The 24456-nt window shown below is 46.3% G+C and overlaps 1 protein-coding gene across 1 annotated transcript; it reads right to left on the bottom strand.

Annotated features, from left to right (window-relative positions):
• Positions 1-10995: 10995 nt before the first annotated feature.
• Positions 10996-17160, bottom strand: LOC104341326 (regucalcin). Its single transcript, XM_009945948.2, has 6 exons — positions 16995-17160; positions 16314-16496; positions 14696-14911; positions 13136-13267; positions 12329-12483; positions 10996-11046 (listed from the first exon to the last, which is right to left on the bottom strand). Exons 1-6 carry the CDS (start codon positions 17158-17160, stop codon positions 10996-10998), a joined length of 903 nt encoding a protein of 300 aa, XP_009944250.1.
• Positions 17161-24456: the final 7296 nt, after the last annotated feature.

Genomic DNA, 24456 nt, shown 5'->3' with positions numbered 1-24456 from the left:
GTCAGTGCATCACGGTAACTCAGTCTCTCCTGGTCTTATCTGGTAAAAATAGGCCACCTTGTAGATCATGGTTTTTTTTAAATGGGGGAAGTCATTTAAAAGATATTTGTAAGTAACATCTTTTAAAAGGAATCATCCTAGTCACTAGCTCACCCCAAGAATAATAAAAGAATGAACAACGAATCTTCGTATTTTTAAAGGAAAAGAAAGAGCTTTAGTGAACCTAGCAATTTTTTTTACATTAATTCCTCCTCCACCCCTCAACTACACTCAAATATTTAAAGCAGATGCTGAAAATAAATGAGAAGTTTATAAAATTACCTTATATTGTTTTAATTATTAGAAAGGTTGCTAAAGTGACAGGAAATGTACTTTACGAGCTACAGCTCACTTTAGGATGTCGTCTTTGCATCAACAAGCAACTGTACAAGGAAATGTGCAGTTAAAATGGATAAAGCCATTTGTTAAAGTAAACAGGAGGTCTACTTTCTGCCCTATTGAGAAATCCCTAGTGACAGATGGTAGGAAATAGCAACTCTTTCTCAGTGACCTGCCTCTTAAGGAAAATCAAGCACAAATTCCTAGGATAGCAACCTCACAACCACCCCTGGCAGCTTTGATGCCTGCATGCTGAGCAGAGATCACCTACACTGAAGAAGTGGTAAGGACACAAGCAAGCTGACTCAAGTTACTCCCACTCCCTTTTGTGAAAGTGGGTACAAACAGACCTCATTGGCATCAGCAGTAAGTGGGAGGAAGATGGAGCAAGAGCAGCAGCAGCCAGAGCAGGTAGGATGGAGTCTGCAGGGCTTGCTATCAGCTTTTATGGACATTAATTTTTGCCTTCCCTTCTCTCAGCAGTTACTCCCACTGGTTCCCATTACCAATCCCTACTGCACTCCTCATGTCACCAAAACCCACCAGGTGTTAGTGGAGTAGGAGGCAGCAGATGGGGCTCTGCTGGGGCTCTCAAAATCTGCTAAAGATTGCTTAAGCAATCCTGTTTGTGCCTCAGTTACCCAAAAGCAGAAATGATAGCACTGATCTCTCTCCAGCTCTTCCAGGCAGATGGTCTTTGTATACCTGTACCAAGGTTTCTCTAGCAGGTAGAGAATCAACTTCTATCAGCTGTCATTGGTGATTCAGCTCATCCAACTCCACAGATACCTGCAGTGTAGATGTCCACTGATGCCTGCACTACCCAGCTAAGACTCCTTTTGCAACAAAAGGGAGTAAATAATTAAAACGCACAGTTCACTAGCCTCAAGAAGACAACTAAAGTCAGTCTGCTGAGTTACCCTAGAGCTGCCTGTTTCTCTTCTCCACACAGTGAACAATTTGTTGGTTTCAAAGCAATAACTTTTCATCAAAGAGCACAAACAAGCTGTCTGGAGAAGAGGAGATCCCCAGCCCAGGCAGCAGTCTGGCAGAGGGGATGAGAGCACCCAGCTGTGGCCGGTCATCCCAGGACCACTGCCTGCAGAGTATTAAGTGACCCCACACTGGAAGACACAATTCCAGATCCCAAATTTTTCCAGGCCAGCAAAAGTGCAACCTTCCCCAAGCCAAGACAGCACAGTCAAGTTTGTCTGTAGTACTCTTTTTGGTGTTGCTACAGGAGTAATTTATGCTGAATCACTCAAAAAAAACCCACTGTCCCTGAAAACATTCATGCTACAGTATCATCTCAAGCTAAACTTCATGATTTTCACTCCTTTTCTCCACATCAATATCCCAGGTCACATGGAGCTTCCATCCTTGGTTTGTAGCTCCTAAGATAAAGTAGACACCTGATTAAGCCTTTCTGTATGTGCATTGAAAAAATAATTTTATGTCATATTTCCAGTGGTTATGGCTATACTGGCTTTCCTGAGTTCCTGTCACATGAACAAGTACAAGCTGCTCCTAAGAAGCATGTGCAAGTGCTGGGGCAGGATAGGGTAGAATGAAGGAGGATCCAGGTACAGGCATGAAGCATAGAATCATAGAATCATTAGGTTGGAAGAGACCTCTAAGATCATCAAGTCCAACTGTCAACCCAATACCACCATGCCCACTAAACCATGTCCTAAAGTGCAACATCAACATGTTTTTTAAACATCTCCAGGGATGGTGACTCCACCACTTCCCTGGGCAGCCTGTTCCAATGCTTAACAACCCTGCTAGTGAAGAAATTCTTCCTAATGTCCAATCTAAACCTCTCCTGGCACAACTTGAGGCCATTTCCTTTCATCCTATTGCTTTTTACTTGGGAGAAGAGACTGACCCCCCACCTCTGTACAACCTCCTTTCAGGTAGTTGTAGAGAGCGATAAGGTCTCCCCTCAGCCTCCTTTTCTCCAGATTAAGCAACCCCAGTTGCCTCAGCCACTCCTCATAAGACCTGTTCTCCAGGCCCTTCACCAACTTCATTGCCCTTCTCTGGACACGCTCCAGCACCTCAATGTCTTTCTTGCAGTGAGGGGCCCAAAACCACACACAGTATTCAAGATGCGGCCTCACCAGTGCCCAGTACAGGGACACGATCACTACAGGTCCCTACTCCTGCTGGCCACACTATGTCTGATACAGGCCAGGAGGCTGTTGGCCTTCTTGGCCACCTGGGCACACTGCCGGCTCATATTCAGCTGGCTGTCGACCAGCACCCCCAGGTCCTTTTCCGCCAGGCAGCTTTCCAGCCACTCCTCCCCAAGCCTGTAGCGCTGCATGGGGTTGTGGTGACCCAAGTGCAGGACCCTGCACTTGGCCTTGTTCAGCCCCATACAACTGACCTCAACCCATTGATCCAGCCTGTCCAGATCCCTCTGCAGAGCCTTCCTACCCTTGAGCAGATGACAATTTAGTGTCATCTGCAAACCTACTGAGGAAGCACTCAATCCCCTCATCCAGATCATCGATAAAGATATTAAACAAGGCGGTCCCAATACTGAGCCCTGGGGGACACCACTTGTGACCGGCCACCAGCTGGATTTAACTCCATTCACCATCACTCTCTGTGCTGGGCCATGCAGCCAGTTTTCAACCCAGTGCAGAGCGCACCTGTCTAGGCCATGAGCCACCAGCTTTCCTAGGAGAATGCTGTGGGAGACGGTGTCAAAGGCTTTACTAAAGTCCAGGTAGAGGACATGCACAGCCTTCCCCTCACTGACTAGGTGGGTCACCTGGTCACAGAAGGAGATCAGGTTGCTTAAGCAGGACCTGCCCTTCATGAACCCATGCTGGATGGGCCTGAGTCCCTGGTTGTCCTGCACATGCCATGTAAGTGCCCTCAAGATGAACCACTCCATAATCTTCCCTGGCACCGAGGTCAGGCTGACAGGCCTGTAGTTCCCCGGATCCTCCTTTCGGCCCCTCTTGTAGATGGGTGTCACATCGGCAAGCCTGGCATAAGGCACGACTGGCCAAAGTTAATCTGCCCTTTCCCTGACACACAGCATCTGGCAAGGCATTCAGGAGATAGCTCAAAACCCACACATAGGCCTTTACAGATGGGAAAAAGCAAGAGGAGGAAGGCCACTGACCAGCCTTTCTAGCAGGAACTGGTAGTGCCTGCAACATGGAAATCTCCTGTGTCCATATACACCCTCATTTTCCTAGAGCAAAGTTAAATGCTCTCGGATCATAGAGTGCTTCCAAAGATGCCCAGCATCCCAAAACAGAAACCAGCCCAGCACCTCGTAATACAGGCAAGGCTCCCCTTATCTGCTCTGCACCAACCTCACACTCCTTGGCTTTCTTGTAGCCTGCCTGTCACTGCTCTGAACTCATAATGTGACCATGTCAGCCCAATGGCATTGATATGGGGATAAATCCATCATCGTCTATAGTCCCACACCCTGCACTGGCACTGCTCACCGCATTAGATACAAATGAGTACATTAAGAACAGCTCATCTCTAAGCATGTGGAGGAAAAGAAGGTTATCAGGAGTAGTCAACATGGATTCACCAAGGGGAGATCATGCTTGACCAATCTGATAGCCTTCTATGATGGCATAACTGTCTGCGTAGATGAGGGGACAGCAGTGGATGTTGTCTCCCTCAACTTCAGCAAGGCTTTTTGACACGGTGTCCCACAACATCTTCATAGGTAAGCTTAGGAAGTGTGGGATAGATGAGTGGACTGATTGGATTGAGAAATGGCTGAATGGCAGAGCTCAGAGGATTGTGATCAGTGGTTCTGAGTCCAGCTGGAGGCCTATAACTAATGGTGTTCCCCAGGGGTCAGTACTGGGTCCAGTCTTGTTCAACATATCCATCAGTGACCTGGATGAAGGGAAGAATTCAGCAAGACCTGGACAGGCCAGAAATTTAGGCAGAGAGGAACCTAACGAGATTCAATAAGGGCAAGTGTAGGGTCCTGCACCTGGGGAGGAATAACCCCACGCACCAGTACAGGCTGGGGGTCGACCTGCTGGAAAGCAGCTCTACAGAGAAGGAGCTGGGAGTGCTGGTGGACAGCATGAGCCAGCAATGTGCCTTTGTGGCCAAGAAGGCCAATGGTATCCTGGGGTGCATTAAGAGGAGTGTGGCCAGCAGGTCGAGGGAGGTTCTCCTCCCCCTCTACTCTGCCCTGGTGAGGCCACATCTGGAGTGCTGTGTCCAGTTCTGCCACGCCCCCCCCCACACACACACATTCAAGAGGGACGGGGAACTACTGGAGAGAGTCCAGCAGAGGGCTACTGAGATGATTAGGTGCATCTCTCTTATGAGGAAAGGCTGCGAGACCTGAGGCTCTTTAGCCTGGAGAAGGGAAGACTGAGAGGGGACCTTATCAATGCTTTTAAATACCTAAAGGGCGGGTGTCAGGAGGACGGGGCCAGGCTCTTCTCAGTGGTGCCCAGTGACAGGACAAAGGGCAATGGGCACAAACTGGAACACAGGAAGTTCCACCTCAACATGAGGAAAAACTTCTTTACTCTGAGGGTGGCAGAGCACTGAAACAGGCTGCCCAGGGAGGTTGTGGGGTCTCCTTCTCTGGAGATACTCAAAACCCACCTGGGTGCAGTCTTGAGCAAGCTACTTTAGCAGGGGGGTTGCACTAGATGATCTCCAGAGGTCCATTCCAGCCCCTACCATTCTGTGATTCTGTGGACAAGCCCAGCTGTTTGGGCCTGAGGTGATTTAAAAAAGAGGGAAGGTCTTTGCAAAAATTATGGGAGAGGGTGGTTCAGCTTTTCCACCACCACCATCTCCCTTTGGATACAAGAGACTACCAGCAGGCAAGAAAAGCCCTGCAGAGGATGAAGAAAGCATCTTCAGTTTCCTCCAAGTCCTAAGTGTCCCTCCAGGTACGAGTTTTCCAGTTTAAGCCTTACTTCCAAATTACGGAGTCCACCTTCCTGTCACTTGCCTTTTCCCACACCTGCCAACACGTCCTTCCCCTCTCTGTGCCTTCACTTTTCCCTTGGTCATTACTTTCACTTCCATGTTAAGTCTCATCTCTGATAGCTCTTTCTCTTTTCCTTCATCTTAAAATCCTTCCATTATAACAGTGCTGTGGTATGAGCACTTTCCAGAAGACACCAGTCTTGACAGGCTATTCACCCACATCCTCTCTTCCCTAACATGACTTGGGTACTGCTAAACACAGAGTTGAACAATTTCTCCTTTAAGAAGATATCAGCTGATGAGGATGAGGGTCTTATCCTTCCTCAGATGTTACCACTGCTTACATTTACAGCTCACATAAGTCTTATTTTGGTGGAGGAGGAGAAACTGACAACACCATTTCTTTGACATTCTGGTTATCAACACTGCAACATGCAGCACAAACAAAGTCAATAAACCAGTACTTCAAGCAGCTCAAGCAATCTACAATCTTAGACAAAATAAATTAATCTACAATTAATTCCATCCTTCAGCCATTTTTTGCAGCCACCCAATTCCTGCTCATACACCTCCCTAGGAGATACTCTTGCTCCTGCAGCTGTTTTCCCAGTCAGACCCATCTGCTGAACAAAAAGTCACTCTGCAGGTCATCCAGTAGTCCTGTTAATAGTTCATAGGGCAAGTGGCTTCTCATTTTCCAAGAGTGTTTTCATGTGAATAGAGATTCAGAGTTCAATGTCTCTTCTTTTTAGATAATGTGAAATCTCAGTCCACATTGACACAGAGACATAACATTAAGAAGGTAGCAAAGATCTGGATTCAAAGTTATGTTTGTAAGTTTGATACTGACATGAGTATGGAGTATGATAAGGTCAAGGTAAAAAAAAACATGCTATGCAAAGCCAGGTCATTTCAGCAGGGCAGCTACCTCTTTGTTCTTCAGGGACATATTACCCACAGTAGGTAGCACTTGTGAACTTTTTACTTGAAGTCAGCTACTTTCTGTCTATCCCCTCTCTTATTAGCAAAGAGACCATCTTTAGAGTTTCTCTCTAAGACAAAGTAGATAATCAGAACAAGAAATAGATAAACAAAGATTGCTAGAAAAATAATTTTGTGTCCTTATCCAGGAATAAGAAATACTTTTACATCTTCTTTCCTGCCCAGAATCCTAAGTGCGACTGTAAAAGCCAGTGAAGCAAACCCTATATCCCTGTATTTGCCAGTTCCAGGCTTGTGACACCACGCGGGACCAGCACCAATGCCAGCAGAGCTGTGATGTTTCACCACCTTCATTCACATCCTGGCTGCATGTATGAATAATTAGAGACCCCCGGTTGAGATTTAACATGTTTTCTCAAAGAAGACGTGTTTTTTCGGCAGGACAAGGAAAGGCAGTCAGGTTGTCCAACAAGAGCTAGAAAACACAAGGAACGAAATATTGAACCTTGATTGCTTATTTCCAAAACAACAACAAAAAAAAGCATACAAAAGAAGATCCATCCAGCCTGGTATATGTTAAATATACATTAAAACTAGTAAACACTCAGAAAATCTTACAAAAGGCAGGAGGTGCAGAGCACATGGGATGAAGTCCCCAGCACCATGGGTGGCCCAGATGACAAAGAAAGGTGTGGAGGAAGCAATGTTGGTGCAGAATCGTGCTCCCTTTGGCATGCCTTTTGCAGCCCCAGTGTCCCTGGACCTGTAGGCTTACATTCCACTTACAAGGGAAGCCAGCTCCCGTCAGCTGTCTTATTGATAGTGTATTTTATGTGCTGCCTGTTACCCACGTTTGGGAGATCGTCCATCAGCGGGTTACTCCTGGGCAGGCAGCATCCCCCCTGCTGCGCTTCTCACTGTGTGGGACTGACCCACACCAACCACATACTCAGTCACCCAGTAACCATCTCGGAGTGTATCCTCACCAAGGACTATATACACCTTATTTATCCCTACATTCACAAAGGGAATGAACCCAGTCCCACAGCCCCTTCCTTCATACCTTTGTCCTGCCCAATGCAAAGGGCCTTTGCCTCACTTTGGCTAATGAGGCTGGAGAATAGTCCCACTGTGGTTTTCAATTAGAACTTTTTTTTTAGGAAGCAAAATCACAAAACAGCAACTTCTGAAATCTGAATAGAAATTAAGTAGTGGGCCTTTGGGTAACAGAGAGAAATCCATCTTCAAACTTGTCTTCAGTTTGGAATGCCATGCTGTAACGAGAGAGATCCCAAAGCACTCAGACCTTGGAGTCTGAGAGCAGCACGCACAGTGTCTCACTTTAGAGATGAAGGAAGGAGTGGCTGGAGAATTACAAACCAGTGAGCCTGGCTTCCATGCCTAGGGAAGTGCTAGAAAAAAAATATGAGGGTATTAAGGCTTTCTCAAGAGCAAATTGTTTCAAAACTATCTACTCTCCTTTTCTGGCAGAGCAAATAGCCTAGTGGATAGCCCATTCTGCAAATAATTGTGTAATTTTTTATTAAATAATGTATCTGCACACACTTCTTACAGTTTTTTTTAATTAAAGGTTGGGACATTTGACTTGCTTCCAAACATCCTGCCTTCACATTCCTCTCCAGATGGGGTAAACAGGAAATATTGCATGATTGTCCATGTTCCTTGTACCAGTTTGGCATTGACATGGTGCCAAAGGGCATTTAACACCTTTGCTTTTAAGAACCCCCAGCAGCTTAATTACTGTTGGAATTATAACTAGGGAAAAAAACAACAGCCCAGTTGTTGAGCAAACATTAGAATGAGGTGAACACTTTATTTGTCAGTCAAGTTGTCTTTGTGCAGCTCTATGGACTCATCTTCCTTCCAGGACAAGGTAGGAGTGAAGCAGAGCAATAGGGCAAGAGCTTTATCCTGTTTTACCAATTAGCTGGTCAAGCAGCGTAGGAGCAAAGTGCTTGCTAATGACCTGAAGTAATCATCTAAAATAAGTGTCCAAAAAGTACTAACATGGGTTTTACAGTAGACTTCAGGTAACTGCATTGAAATCGTGTTCAATGGCCAATAGTGCTTAGTGAATAAATCTCCCTTCTTGGCCCCCTGGATCTCAAATTTCTCTCTGGTCTGTGGCCCAGTTCAACTGGAGCGGCCAAATATGCCACCTAACCTTCCCCATGTCACATGCCCCTTCGAAATGGGTAGGACACTGTCCTGAGACATGTGGTTTGACCTGCCCTCTGCCTGCTCAGAGCACAGAACCAGATCTCCTGCTTGGCAGCATGCCAGAAGACTACCATGTAAGAGAGTTGAGCATCATAGGTGTTTTAAAAGGAAGAAATTAACCCAACTTCATTCAAAACTGCTATGAGGGACCCCTGGCCAGGAGAAGGATGCTGATTCTGGAAGAAACAGCTAGTTCTAGGGGCAATCTGCATACAGCCGCATGGAAGCTGTGTTTAACATTTCTGCATGGCTAACCACAGGTTCTCTGCTCCTATATGCGTGGGTTATTGTGGGAGATTATCCTCGTGAGGCGTCGAGTACTTATTCCCTGCTTGTAGTGTCTGATGGCTAACTCAAGGCTTTGAATAGCAGTGGTGGAAAGGGCAAAATACCTCAGAGAAAGACACTGAAACATCTGGTCTGGTAAATGATGAGTATTACTGACTTTGTAACATCACAAAGTGTCAGCATTAAGGATCTGAAAATGTATTATGTGCTGTGTGTCTTTCCAGGCAGTAAAAGGATAGCAAATTCAATGCAAAGGCTAGATTTCACTGCAGGTCACGAGCATTCTCATACAATGAAAGGTTCACAATGGTTCAGCGAATCCAGCATAGTGTTAGGTTATTATTTAAATAGCCTCTAAAAATATATTTTGACATTGTGCTCTCCACAGCACTGGGGTATAATCAGCCCCTGTTTGCTAAGAAATGAACTGAAGGCCATGGAGTTGTAGGAGACAAGGGTGGCCTTGTTGGGGCCCAGGTTTACACAAAGCCAGGGAACACTGAGAGACCACCTCCACAGCACTATCTCTTTTTACATAGGCTCCTCTGCCAGCATTTTCCAAAATGCTGTCCATTTACTTACAAGCAAGATGCTATCTCTGCCCTGTCTGCAGATTATGCAGTAGAAGCAAGGGGAAGAACTGAACAACTTTGCTACTTCCATCGCTCACCCCCTCAGTCTGGCCAGCTTTTGGATGAAATCTGGCTCGCTGCAGGTATGCTGAGGCCTTTGGGGAAACCCCAAATTCAGGAGTCAGCTTTGGTGTAGTCTTGGGTGTGGGAGAAAGCCCTGAACAGTTTGGGCAGAGGGAGAAATGTTGATAGGCCAGATTTGCTCTCCCAGAGAAGAAAGAGGAGGTGAGGGTAATGGAGAGGAGAGGAGAGGAGAGGAGAGGAGAGGAGAGGAGAGGAGAGGAGAGGAGAGGAGAGGAGAGGAGAGGAGAGGAGAGGAGAGGAGAGGAGAGGAGAGGAGAGGAGAGGAGAGGAGAGGAGAGGAGAGGAGAGGAGAGGAGAGGAGAGGAGAGGAGAGGAGAGAAGAAGAGAAGAGAAGAGAAGAGAAGAGAAGAGAAGAGAAGAGAAGAGAAGAGAAGAGAAGAGAAGAGAAGAGAAGAGAAGAGAAGAGAAGAGAAGAGAAGAGAAGAGAAGAGAAGAGAAGAGAAGAGAAGAGAAGAGAAGAGAAGAGAAGAGAAGAGAAAAGAAGAGAAAAGAAGAGAAAAGAAGAGAAAAGAAGAGAAAAGAAGAGAAAAGAAGAGAAAAGAAGAGAAAAGAAGAGAAAAGAAGAGAAAAGAGAAGAACAAGACAAACTAAAGGGAAGAGGGAAAAAGGAGGAAAATCCTTGAAATAGGAGAGGAAGAGCATTATAAGAAGGGAAATAAGAAGGTGAAGCCATGCATGCAATAAGAAGATACGTAAAGCAAAGGAAAGTCTCTGTGTACGAGTGCGTCTATGACCCCTGACAGGACAACTCTATGGATCATCTGGTTTTGGTATCACAGGCCATCCTGGTAGCTCACAGCCTGTTTGTACCCTGACGGTGTGTGGTCACTCAGCATTTTCATGGTAATATCTGAATGCAGGAAAAAAAAAATCCGTAAGCATATTTTAAATATGTCTGCATAGTTTATTTTCAGCAGCATAAACGGTGTCCTAAAGATGAGACAGAAGAATTCATGACAAGGCAAATGGAATCAGGCTAGCAAGGATGTGAAAATGGAGTCTGGATGCTACAAATAGATCTGATCACCAAGAAAACACCTCAGGGGGAGTCCCACCGCAGAGGAGCAGTCCAGCTCAAGTCACCACTATTAAAATATTTATTAAAATCTACCATATTGTTGCTGGTACATCACTGAAACATGAGAAGATAAACCAGGAGTCAGATTCTGCCTTGGGTACCACACAGACTTGAAAATCCAGAGCTGGTCATCAGAAAGTTCAACAAAACTAACCTCAAGTTTGAAGAGTTTTATGGAAAATTACAAAAGCTCTCAAGGTGTAACACAGATTAACTTTACATCTGTAACCTATTCCATCAAGCAATGGGCCCACAGAAGAAGGAATATCTCCAGTTCCAAACAAGCACACTCTCAAATGTAGGTTTCAAAATCCTCACACAGAAAAATTCTGTAGTTCATTGGACTTCTCCTTGTCAGAGTTACTACAAGATGCAAACATTTCTTCTTTGTTGTGTCAATGTTCAAGCAGCAAAGAAATTCTGTGGGATCCCTTTCACACCCAGACCTGTTATCTGTTTTAAAAAAAATAAATAAATGAAAGAAAGGAAACAGCTGAATCTCTGACTGAATACAATGAAAACATGCAAATGTTGTATAACAAATATCATAGCAACCTGCCCCTACATGGAGGGTCCCCTGCTTCAAGAGGAGGCCAAAACCAAAAAGAGCCATTACATGGAGTTCTTTAGAACTCTTTAAGATCCTTAAGATTAGCAAGCACCACTCAATAATATTACTAGTCTGTACATTATCTGTGACCCTTAACCTATGGTCCTGATCTCCCTATTAACCAAACAAGTCATGGTAACTTTTGCCCCTGCAAGGCAAATGTGAGCTTGGAAAATATCGATTCCCTTCTAGAACTGCAGAATCGAGGAACAGAGATAAAAAAGATGAGGCTCATTTAATTTCTCTGTGGTCTCCTAAACTATGCTGCTTGAGAAATCTATCAGTTCTCAGCCATGAGAAATCTGTTCCTGAAAGCACTGCTTTCAACTAGAAGGTCCCAGATCCCAGGCTAGATCTCTATCCCTCCTGGAACATGTCTTCATCCGATTGCCAAACTGATAATACAGTTTGGTTTGGGGCTTTTTTTTTTATTTCCCCTCATTTGCTCATTTAGAACCCTTCTCTTTCAAGCTGTGGTCAACTTTCAGGGAATGATGGCAATTGCTGATTAAGAACTGCGTTTTACACTCCTGCTGTGTTTTTTGCTAATGTACTGAAAAATTGAGAGTAACAAGTTTTGGATTCAAGAGCCCTTGACAAAAATATGGATTTTCAGTTTCTCAAAATGTAGCAACCACTCTTAAGAGAGCAAAAAAATCCCCAAAGTTTTGGGATTGGGATGCAAAATTTTGCCCTGGTATATTTAAGCATTTAATTTTTAAAGCAGCAATCTGTGCAGTAAACATTTACATTTCCTGGCACAATTAAAAGCTGAGAACTAAAGGACTGAAATTTCCAAAACAGATGAAAACATAGTAAGAGATAGGAGTAGCAAGACCAAATTCTTTACAGTGTATTACAGAATACGCTATACAGGGCAGAATCAAGATCTACTGGCTGCCTTCAGATCCCAACTGGATACCAACTTCGGCTGACCAACGTACCAACACTATTACTGGCAATTTCTCCAGAATTTCCTTCCAAATGCATGAGCAGCTGTGCAAAAGCAACGCATCTGAACCAGCAGGTCAGGTGAGCAGGATGAGCAAGGGCAGCCGGGGGCACCTCACTCTCAGTGTGAGGCTTGGCAGGTCTGATATATAGAGAGAAAGAAAATCTGCTTACCTTGAAAATTTCTCCCGCATGAGGTTCCTTGGCTAAGGTGGTCTCATCCAGTCCATCGTACGCAGAAGTCACATACATTTCTGAGTAGTCTTTTCCACCAAAGCAGCAAGAGGTGATCCTTGGAGTAGGCAGCATCACAGTTTGGATTCTTTTTCCTGGGAAAAATGTGCAATTGTTTCCTAATGTCCATTCTCTAGGAAGCATGTAAATATGAATGTACCATTAGTGTGCATGGCACAGACGTGGCATTTACTCAGAAGGCATCTCCCCTTTAGACAGAGGCCATATCCTAAAGGACAATTTGTAAGGAAATCAAATTCTTTCATCTGCCTCATCTCTAACTATTTTTCAGCCTCTGCCCTACATCTGTGAGGCTTTGTTTCCTTCCCTCAGAATGAAGCAATATGGTATGTGAGGCCAGGAAGGGCAGAGACACCTGGCCTGGAATGGCCGTCATTCCCTAACAGCGTTTCCCAGTTAAACACATCAATGCTGAGAATTTTTTCTTTTTTAATTGCACCTTTATAACACGTCTTGCGATAGATAGGCAATGCATTTTTTTCTTTTTAGCGGAGTTTTTAAGTGGGTGTGCTGCATCAGCAGACCGTGGGAGCAGGGGTACCTGACGTTGGGAGATAGCACAGGGAGCTCACAGCACACGATGCTCATGGCAACTCATGGGGCAGAAACAGGCAATAAACGACACTTTCTTATCTCACCTTCAAACCATTCCTCCTGGCTGCCTTTCCACTCAGGCCCATGGCATGTAGGTGGCACTCAATATGCACACGCCGGCGGAGGCCTTACCTGTCTCTGGGTCTATACGAATGACTCTCCCGCCATCAATACAGGCCACCCAGAGCTTCCCTTCTGCGTCTATGCACATCCCGTCAGGCATTTGCTCCTCCTTTTCTAGATGGTACAAAAGTCTGGGGCAGGCTGCAGGGAGAGTTAGGAAGCCGGCGTTACGTGGGCTTCTGTATCAGATCCCAGTCTAACATCTTCCACGCTCTTGCAAACAGGTATGTTCATTTTCTGTGAGAAAGACGTGCTGCAACATGTGTATCACATGCATTTCACAGATGTGTTAGAAGCCTAACTTAGCCTGGCAGAAAAAAGCCCCAGCAGAGCCATTGCAGTTTGGGGCTTTTAAACACTGATTTAGGGCTCCTATTATTTTACCAGGGGAAGAGAACAAATGCCCCTGTCACTCTTGTTAACCCACTAGCTGCCCGCCATACCACGACTGCTGCAAGTGCAATAACTACTCCTGGACTTTCATTGCTCATGGCAGCCTGGGTGTCTTTTGATGAGCAATGCCACACATAAATACTGACTTGGGTTTAAATGCTGGTGATAAGCAATCTCTGCCAGCTAAAGATCAGGAACTTTACTTTTTAATGGCCAACCGAGTTGCCAGTTTTGATTAAGCCTGGACACCAACTGCTATTGGTTGCACTGGTGCAGATGGGTTGGTGGGCAAGTGCGCAGCCCATGGAGCAACGCCCATGGGCAGTAGTCTGCCTGCTCTGACCCACTGCCTTATGGCCATTACACCACCCAAAAATAGAGAGTCATGAGCATAAAGGCAAGGCAAGAAAGCTCAAACTCATTATATTTTTGTATTTGGAGGGAGGAAAAATTTGTGTAAATCTTCTTTAGGAATCTTGTAACCTACAATCTGTAGAGATTTTTCTCAGCAAAATAAAATCTGAGTGAATGTAATTATTTTGTACGATTTTCACTCAGGATTACACAAAGTCCACACTCATTAGAGTAGAAGGCAGTTCAGCCATTTAAATTCTCATGCAGTATAACAGGTTGATACAGCATAAAAATATTTCACAGTTTCAGAAATGACTTTACATCCATTTCGCTTGCTCTTAAATTTTCCTTTTTGCAGATAGAGTAAAAAACATTTGTCCAGAAAATGAATTTAAGTGAGATTTGCCAAACATCTGAAGGTGATTTTAAATACAGAATTTGTAAACCTCAGTTGCAATGATAACTTGAGTCTTTTATATAACTTTCTGTGATATACAAGCATTCCAGTAGATGGCACTCAAGAATAAATAGCATCCTATGAGCTAGCAGTATAACTCTGCAGTTCCTCCGTGCAACTCCTTGAACAGGTCTAAACATGAGCCATCTATCTGGATGAAAGTAAGTTGAAGGATTGTCAAAGGTTTGTCCACCAAATACACCCGGTGTGTAACTACATTGTGAAAAATTACAGTCAGCCTGCTGGCAAGCTGTAACCAGAAGATGCGAGATCTTTTCAGTAAATCACTGCATCTTATATGCCCAGGTCTGGCTGCAGAAAAAGTAATAGCGCTATTGCCACCGAATTCAGAAAAGCACGTGTACCGATCATTCCAGTGTGCACATCATAGCTGAAGGCATGCACAGCGTATGCCAGGCTGTCGATGTGAAAGAAGGTCCTGTGGTCCAGGGACCAATCCAGACCATTGGAGATGTCCACGTGGTCTAACTGTTTTATTACTGAATGGTCAGGGAAAAGGGTATAGAGAGCGCCTTGCCGCCTCGCTCGGACCCCTGGTGCTGTCTCTTCAGCCATCGTACCTGAAAGAGAAGTGGGAGCACGTGCTAGAAAGCAGGAGCTTGTTCCTCATGCTTTATCAAAAACATCCTCTAAGTGTTACTAAGTGGTCCTAGGGAGAAAGGGACTACCCAGGTCCCGTCAGATTGATGAGAAGGAGGAAAAGGAGCAGGTCAGGGGCAGCTGCCTCCCACAGCCAATGGAAGGGCAGGTTTCTGCTTTGCCATAAAGTTTAAGTCATAGACACCAAAGACCCAAAGGAGCATCAACGGTGCCAGGGGCTGAGCTTTTGCTCATAGCAAAAACCAAGGTGCAGGCAAGCAAGCATTGTGTGTTCTTTTTGTTGTTCCTCTTCATAGGCTACTCTTATCGTCTAAATGGGCTGTGACCTTAAAATACAGATGCTGTAAATCTTGGTTATCTTGGAAACAAATGGAGAATACCACAGACGTGAGATTATTTTCTTAATGAATTTATGCCTCAGTGTTTCACTTGTTATTTAGTTTCTGATTCTCTGTTACCTGGAAAGGAGAGAGCTCTTCAACAACAGGATGGGAAGTACTCAAGAGGGGTATGTACACCTTCTTTTTGCAGAGGCTGTCTCTGTTGGCTTCCCCTTTCGGAAGACCTCATGAGCTTGTTTTACAACTCTTGGTCAAAACCCCTGTTGAAAGCATTGATACACCATGCACAGCTAGGAACGGGTGTGCAAAGCAGGTGTTTCTCTCTTCTTCTTGCTCTTAACTCTAGTGACATGTCAGCCCTTGAGCATAACTATGAGCCAAACAAATTTCCTGATTTTTGGCATATTTGAAACAAGAAAAGGCTGACTGGCAAAACAAACACAAAGCCGTTTCCACTCCCATTAGTCGCTCTTCGCTTCCAGCGTGGATTGCTGTGCTTGGTTCATCATTTATACAGGAGTAGAAAAAGCACCGGTGGATCCTGGCTCCTTCTCGCCTTCAGGAGGCCAAAGATCTCGTCTCACATCAGAGTTTCCCACAGGTTAACCAGAGGAGGCTGTACATGAAGGGTGCAAGCTGCAGCTCATCTGCTCTAGAAGCTGTATCCTCCTCTACACTTCCAGAAACCTTCCCACCTGCATGAGCCCTTCACCAGCTTTTCACACCTTGTGGAGACAGATGTTTGAAAACCACCATCCACCAAGTAGAAGGGGAGCCTTCCTGCCAGAGGGCACTTGTCAACAGCCTCTGTCCTCATTTAGGTTGGAGGATGTGGCGTCCCTTGTTCTCCTCCCTCAGGCAGTAACCGAGCAGAGTATTCACAAGACAGCTCATGCTCTCAACAGTGTTTTTTGTGGGGTACTTAACAGAGGAATCGAGAACATGGAATAAAATGCAGTAGATAAAATGCACTGCAATTAGTTCCTCTTTTCTCCAGGGGAAATTTCTGCCAGGAACTTACCAGCAAAAAACCTCCCCTTTGGATCCACTTTCCCATCATTGAACCGGTTGTTTGGTTTATCCTGCTCGAGCTCGAGGATGGTGGTGACCACCTGGGTGTCCCAGTCCAGAAAGGCAAACCTGGTCCCCAGGGCAATGACGTAGCCCCCGCACTGTCGTAGTGCCACCGAGCCAACACGGGCATCTGTGGAAAAGAGGGAGTGGGAGATGGCAGATGGCTCTGGGGTCATCAGTCAGCCCTACCCCTCCCCACCTCACCGAGGGCATCTGGGCTTGATCGGGATATCCCTGACCCAGGAAAGGCTGAGCCAATGCTAAGATCCTTCTCCCCTGGGATTGTTAGCACATCTTGCTGGCTCTATGTTTTCCAGATCTTTCCACCTTCTGGGCAGATATGGCCATTAGGACCATATCTTTTCCTCTGCAGGTCCCAAATGAAACATGCCTTCCCATTTGGGCTTAGCAAGGGCAGCACGTGCATGACCCTCCACACCTGAGCACAGTCCCCTCTGCTCGGCTGGCTTGAGCTGCACCATGCTCAGCAACACGCCATGGGAGGACAGGGCATATGGCTGCATGGGAAGTAAGGGAGACCACCCTGCTGAGGGACTCCTACCGGGAGGGATGGTCAGGGGTGGACAGAGAAGATTCCCAGGATGAAGTGGTGAGTACGGACCCTTACCCACAGACACGCTCTGCACCTCGTTGGTGAGTGTGCTCCAGCGGCAAACTTTCTGTGAGTTAATGTCTACATAGACGAGTGCGCTCTCCCTTTCTTCCCAAACCGGGCACTCTCCCATCCTGGTCTTCTCCTTCACAACAGATTCAATTTTGATGGAGGAGGACATGATCTGAGGGGAAGAGAGTTGATAACAGATTTAACGAAAAGCTCTCGTTGTGTGAATTTTTCATTTACAATGCTTAAAAGCAAAGTCTGTAAATGGCAAAACCCTCCAAATCTCACATGACCAAGTAATTTAGGAGGTTCCTGTGACATTTCCAAGGCCTCATGTCTGGAACTGACCTCAAGGAGCCAAGGGTCCTCCTTAGCAAACCTTCCCAAGGTGAGAGACTTTAAACCAGAGCTGCTGATGAGCCACCTGCTGGGGACACAGCCCTGAGCCGGGACGACGCTGTCGGCTGGAGATCCATGATCCTGAGTGCCCCAGACCATAGGGAGGGACCAGTGAGCAGCAGCACTGATGAGTCAGAAGCCTCTTTGTGGAAAAACAAGGCTCTCCCTTATTAACACAGATGCATTTGTTGCAAATCTGCAGTAGTAAGAAAAACTTATCTACACAAAGTTAGATAAGTAGAGATGTCCTTTATTAATGATGCACACCGGGGACATGGGATCCTTCCCAAAGATGTCCGCCTGCACATTGCAATGAACAAATATTTATATATTAAATTCACACATATACAGTCTATACAATGCATATTTATTATCATCTTCTCCATGATTGGTTCTTCTTTTCTCACTTCTGATGCAAATTATTGCGCAGCCTCTGTCGTAGTCTTCTATTGTTCTCTTTTGAGTAGGTGGTATAATTTGGGCAAGTGGTCTGTGAGTCGGAGGTCTCAACCACTCCTCGAACTGGCCATGTATCATCAAGGAACATGCCCTTGGCTCGTAGGCTCTTGGCTCGTACCTACTTTGGTCATGATTCAAAGATTATACACAATGGGTACTATAACAAATCCTGTCTAGCAGAGATCTTGCACTACAACACATTATCCTTGTTTCTAACCACTAACAGATTATTGGTTAATGAATACCTTAGGTCTGGAATTTTACAGGGGTATGCTAGCAGCATTGGCAACACAGACTTTATTTTATATTTGATCATTTATTCCATTTGAAACTTATCTTCCCAGTGCAGCCATTAGTCTCTCCTACTAATATCCACTAATTAGAATTCTTGATATTCAAATCAAGATGGGAAAAGTAATGGGATTTCTAAGCAATATCCTAAAATCCTAAATCTGGTGATTGCTGCAACACATTGACTTGCTCCTTATACATATGTGTGTACCCACACCCATAACACTGACTGCAGATTGCCACCGAGGCCACTGCAGACCAAGTGCCTGTTCCCACACCGAGTCTGTGTGAATATAGAAACACCGGGGAAGGCTCCTGCATTTGAAATGTTGCTGCTTTGTTTTCCCTCCAAGCATTTCATCTTCGTTTGCCCCCTCACCACCCTAGCCACCGCTCCAACCCCTGCCACAGACTCTGAATTTCACCCTGTGCCAGGCTGTGGGGTGTAATTACACCAGTTGCTGGTTTGGGGGAAAAGCTGCCTGTGAAGCTCCCATCCTGGGCTCCTGCTCCTGCCAGGGGGTGTTCATGCCCTGGCTGCCCTGTCCCCCCATCCCCATTGCAGGAGGGTGCCCACAGGGATACCAGCCACTCCCCCACCAGGGTGCCCAGTCCCTCACATTTGTGTTCAGAGCCCACTGACGCCCTCCAAAACAGGCAGCTCGGCCCCTGGGCCTGGCCTGCCCCTGCTGCAGGGGGGGATGTGAGCAATGGCCTCCACCGTTCAGCTCTTACAAAAGAAAGTGGCCAATTTGCTGCCTCAGTCACCACTGATGGAGCCGTCGCTGCTGCACCCACCGGCCTCAGCACATTTTTTCCACAGATTGGAGAGATATTTCTTGGGAGGCAGCCAGTTCCTGACATAACATGATTCCTAGGGATTACTGTCTTCAAGCAGGCATTGTTTTCTAGTAGGTGAGCTGGTGATAAGGTTTACAGGTAATTAATTAGCACTAATGTGCTTCAAAGTACATGGGAAGGAGACAGTAACCACCGTGAGTGGGAATGCCAGGGCTGGGCTGGGGACCCAGGATCTTCCCTGCTCCCAGGCGCCAGGCGTGCAGGATAAGGAGTCACACAGCCAAGGTAAGGTCCAAACAATCCATTTACCAAATATATACAAGTGATAGGACAAGAGGAAATGGCCTCAGATTGCACCAGGGAAAGTTTAGATTGGACATTAGGAAAAATTTCTTTACTGGAAGAGTGGTCAAACATTGGAACAGGCTGCCCAGGGAAGTGGTGGAGTCACCATCCCTGAAGGTGTTCAAAAACCATGTATATATGGCACTTCGGGACATGGTTTAGTGGGCGTGGTGGTTGGTGTTAGATCAATGGTTGGACTTCATTATCTCAGAGGTCTACTCCGACCTAATCATTCTATGATTCTCCCTTCCAAGAAAAATGGCCCCAAGAGGCCAGGCAGCAAGCTGCTCCACACGGGCAAACAGCATCACTCTAAAGTGTAAATGAGGATACACAAGATGCCAGCAAAACCTCCTAAAACCTGCTAAGTCATGCTCAAGCTGGAGGAGTGAGTTTCTCTTGGGTTAAAGTCCTGTGTCATGTGGCTGCCGTATTTGGGACCAGAGGCTTGGAGACGCAATGCTGACCTTATTGTATTGTGGTCTGGAAAACACAGAGCTGCTCTTGCCCCCACGGAAAACGGGGTTCAGCAGCAGCCCAGCATCCACACAGCTCCACAGAGGCAGAAAGTCTCCAGATCTGCAGCAGCCGGCATGTATTTCTCTCATCAGTTGTTTCAGTGACCCAACCGAGCCTTATTAAACCTTTCTGTTCCCACCAGCTCCCGTTTCATTTACTGCCCCTTCTCCAGCTTCTGCAGCAACGAGACAGGGGGCTGGTAGACAAGCCATGGTGAAATACCGATTCAGGGACCCGTCCAGCACGCCTCATGAGGAGTACGTAATCATGCCATTGCCAGCTGTTTCACAAGCCACAGGCAAAGGAGAAACCAACCTGCCTGCACCAGCTGCCTGCTTACCCCAGTCATGCCCCCCTACCCCCCCCCGGCAATGCTGTGGAGACCTGCCCTGTCCCACAGCGCCTCAGCATGTGTCTGCCTTCCAGAGCTGCACATCCAGCCTCAGCGTCTCTCCCCTCCACCAAAGAAATAGCTCCCATGTGTCCCTCCAGCTGCAGGGTTTTTTCCCAAACAGCTGAATATTTTGGCTCAAATTTCCCCCGTGTTTTTAAGAAGAGGGCAATGAGGAGGGAAGATTTGTGCCTTGCTGGCTGAGGTTTCACTAATTTGTACAAGCAGCTGAAAATGCAGGCTTTTAACATGAAGGGGTTTAACACGAGATCAGAGGCAGCACTGCCCTCCAAAAGAGTCCCCACAAGCTGGCAGGGGTGCAGCCTCCAGTCCCCCTCATGCCTGGTGGTCCACCTCCTGCTACATCCTCCCTGCCGGCATCCCACGGAGCAACGTAGCAGCAGTGTTTCACAAAATACAGCATCTCAGAGGGAAAAATGAGGAAATGAGCCCCAAAAGCCTTGTTCAAAACATCCCAGCTTCATCACTCCCCAGGCATCCTGCCACCTGGCACCTTTTCGTGCAGCACCTTGCACCCTGCTTGGCATCGCACTGGCCCATCAGAGATGAGTGTGCAGGGATAAAAAGAGCAATTCCAAGCAGAGAGCACCGAATCCTGCTATATTCTCCTCAAACAAAATCCCTGCAGATAAAAACATTACCTTCACCCTGCCTATATCCTCTCCACAACATTTTGTTGGCATTCCAGCCTCCTGGACTCATGCCTAAACCCCTTATGGACACTAAGGGGTGAAGGATGTCACTGCAACATTTTCCAAGTCATACTGTTTAAAGATACCAGAATTTGGAGACAATAAGAAAAATTCCCTGCTAGGAATGAAAAACTAATGTAAAAACATCCCATCTGCTCTAAAAACTAAACCCCTTTCTGGTAGCTATTTGAAAATATCCTTTCTAATCCTCAGTTTGCATCCCTTTTCAAATGATCTGGACAAAAATTTGTCATTTCAGTACCCCTAAGATACAGGTAAAGCACAAATAAATGACTGGCTGCTTTGCCTTTTCTCTCCCTCTCTCCTCCACGCAAGCATACATCATTTCATTTTTAAATTCAAGCTGAAGCTTTGAATAAGCAGGTAGACAGCTAAAGCTTCTAATGTGCATACGGTGAAACAATCAGAATTTTAAGAACCCTTTTCCCTCGGTCAAACAGCTGAATATTTATACCAAGCTGGAGGACATCTATGCAAAACTCTGCAGTTCATCACATCAACACACCTGCTGAGGAAAGTATTGCAAGACCTGGGTTGTTGTCTCTTTTCCAGCGCTGGTCCAATGAAACCGGCTGCTGTTTTCAGCGACGATTAAAAATGTGCAATAGTTGATGTTATCTGCACCGAGCAGGTCACCTTTTGCATTTTGTTTTCAGTCAGCAGTCACATGAATGATGAGGCACGGACCAAAGCCCTTCTGAATGGCCTGGTTCGTGGTGCCAGCAGCAGAACATGTGATAGGGAAAAATCCTTGCTCAGTATTTTGCTCATGTCATGAGAGCGGGAGAGGGAAACTGAGATGTTGCACCATTCGGTTGCCCCAAGGGCTAGCGCAGTCTTCCCAAATTCAGGGGCAAATGAACATCTCGGGTGACAAAAAGGGGAGGTTAATAAAAGATACAGGGGAAGGGTTTGTAGTACAAGTCACTTTGAACAATAAGGAAAAAACCATTCTTGTGATTAAGGCCTATTAGCATCATTAAGACTTGGCTCCTAGTCCCAGCTGTGCCACAACTGTCTTGGGTGCAAAATCACCCGCTCCCCTCGCAGGGCTCCTCACCCCAAACACGCAAAGCCCGATCCCCACCTCGGCAGAGAGCTGCAAGCTGCTGCTCGCAGTACGCCCGGGGAAGGGCTTTGGCCAAGGAGCCTCAGCGAGTGCCACAGATGCTGCAGAACAGCAACACCTTGCTCGGCTTTTAAGACTTTTTTTCCTTCTTTGGCGTTTGCCAATTTTTTCTCTGTGGAAGGCAAAGGTGGAAGATGCCGAGTGCCTTTTCCCACCCAGCCCTGCTCAGCAGAGGTAGGTGACGGTGGGTCCCCCCAGGCGGCTGGTCTGGCAAGGTGAGGACAAGGGCAGGCTTGCTGTGGGGACAGAGTCCAAGGTGGGCAGCGGGTCAGAGCCACCACCAGCGTTTCGGCGACAGGGCACCTCTCGGGGTCCTGCCTGCCGCAGCAAGGGGGGAGGCAGGAGGCAGGTTGCTGCTGGCAGTCACTGCCCCCACCACACTCGGCAAGGGCAGAAGAAAATACCTGGGAGAAATCAGTGCCAAACCAGCATGCAAGAGCAGTGCATTTCTTTATTCATGCAAGACTTTAATGAGCATTTTAATTTGATCAAATGATTCATGGGATGTACATTTTTCCCAGATAAGCAAATAGCCAAGATAGACCTAGTATTATCCTATCATAGTCACCATCAATCCAAATTTGGAGATTAAAAAATTACAGCCCTAAGCCAGAGACAGATTCAAACATTGCTAGTGAAAAAGCCAGTAATATTTCCAAGTCAAACTCCTGCCAAAGTTGCCATATTACAAGCAAAGAGGTTGTGGCGCCTTGAGGACCTTCTCAGCCTTCCTTGGCCTCCTAGCCTGAGCCACCGGTTCCATCTCATTTCAGCACGAACCCTCAGTCTCTGCTTGCTCTCACAACATTTTGCACATCACTCTCTGCTTTCCTTCCTTTAACCTAAATAGCTTTGAAGGGAGGTTCATGTAGAACAAAGTGAATTTTTTTTTACAGCATTTTCAGCTGGAAAGACATGTTTGAAAAGAAAATTCTGGTTTACGATCATTTTAACTGCTTTCATTTTAAAAGAAAAGCAACAGGTTCTCAGCTGCAGGGAAAAAAAAAAAAAAAAAAAAAAAAGCTCATATTGTTTTCTGCAAAATATTTCCCAAAGCATTTTTTCTAAAGGAATTTTGATGGAGAAAACCACATTTCCCATTCAGCTCTTTTCTTCTGGTGACTTGACTGACTTCCCCACCACAGGCTGTGGCAAAGTAAAATCAAACCACGCAGAGGGACAAAGCATTTGCCTTGCTGCAACTCAGGAAAAAAAAAAAAGCATACGCTGCTTTCCTGGCGAGCAGCTGGGATGCTGGACTGTCACTGGCGCTAGGCAGGGCGGCAGCCGTGAAAACACCACCAGAGCACGTCTCATTTGCTCAGGTGGCTGCGAATGCTCTGGGGACGCCCCCACCGCGTTTTGCAGCACCTCTTATTCCTGCCCCGCTGACTTCTGGACTACCAGCACAGGTATCGTATTTTGTACCCTCGGCACGCCGTTTCAACATCCCCCATGTCTACCTTTCCAGAGGTTGGTCACTTGAGGAGGAGACGCATCTCAAAGGCTTCGTGGATGCCGTCAACGAGCGGCGCAACCCTGCCGTTGCAGGTGCACGTATTTGTTCCTAGCCAGCCAGCTATTCTTTCAACTATTTCCACAACGTAAAGAGCCTGCCCTGGCCATGCACTTTGTTTCTAACATCGCTGTGTTGCAAAGCAGAAGTTTACAGTAAAGTTGGCCAAAGGCGGCCACGTGCCCCTGTACCTCTGGCTGACGGTCCACCGCAGGGTAGGGTGCCTTCCTCTCTCCTTTCCCACTGCTTTGGTCTCCTCTGATGCAACTCCTACCGCTTCTTTTTACAGTCCCTAGCTATTATCGACACAGTGTAGCTGGGAGAGTATATCAAGGCATTAGTGCACCACATATATTAATGCGGTATTTAAATAATTGTATTTGTCTTCTGTTACCTACAGGCATGTGCTCAGACAATAGCTCTGAGTTTGTTACTGTAGCTTTGTATTTAGTAAATCCATCACTCCCCGCCTTTTTTCACAACTCCCCAAATTATGCTTGTTGCTTATTTCCCTTGAGGGACCGCCCCAGCTTTCCTTACTCTAGAAATTGAACTCCACAGATAATTTGATTGTCCTGATCTCGTGATTCTTCACCGAGACAGAGTCATCTTCTGCAGTGTCTCTTGGAGACAACAACCGGCACGGTTAGAGTTAATGGAGACACAGATATTAAAAAACGAAGACAGACATAGGTGTAGCTACTCACCCCGGCAATATCTCACTTGTCAGCGTTGTCCAAAAGTGAAGCCAAGGCTTATCTTCTCCTGGCTTCGCCCTTTTGTAGGAAGGGCCTGGTCCCTCCCCAGTGCTTGAGATGCAAAGAACTGGAGCTCACCGGGCAGTCAGTACCGCCTGCTTTTATGTCGGCAGAGCTATTTTGCCA

Source organism: Leptosomus discolor, chromosome 1 (assembly GCF_034619465.1).
Source record: "Leptosomus discolor isolate bLepDis1 chromosome 1, bLepDis1.hap2, whole genome shotgun sequence".
In the NCBI taxonomy this organism is placed as follows: Eukaryota; Metazoa; Chordata; class Aves; order Leptosomiformes; family Leptosomidae; genus Leptosomus; species Leptosomus discolor.
This window is presented reverse-complemented; position numbering and strand designations above follow the sequence as displayed.

Bases quoted from the DNA above. Each gene is read 5' to 3' on its own strand.
- LOC104341326 (XM_009945948.2), bottom strand. From the start codon at position 17,160: ATGTCCTCCTCCATCAAAATTGAATCTGTTGTGAAGGAGAAGACCAGG. The intron at 16,497-16,994 runs GTAAGGGTCCGT...TCTTTTCCACAG, and splicing joins GGTGCAGAGCGTGTCTGTGG to ATGCCCGTGTTGGCTCGGTG. The intron at 12,484-13,135 runs GTAAGGCCTCCG...CATTTTTCCCAG, and splicing joins TCGTATAGACCCAGAGACAG to GAAAAAGAATCCAAACTGTG.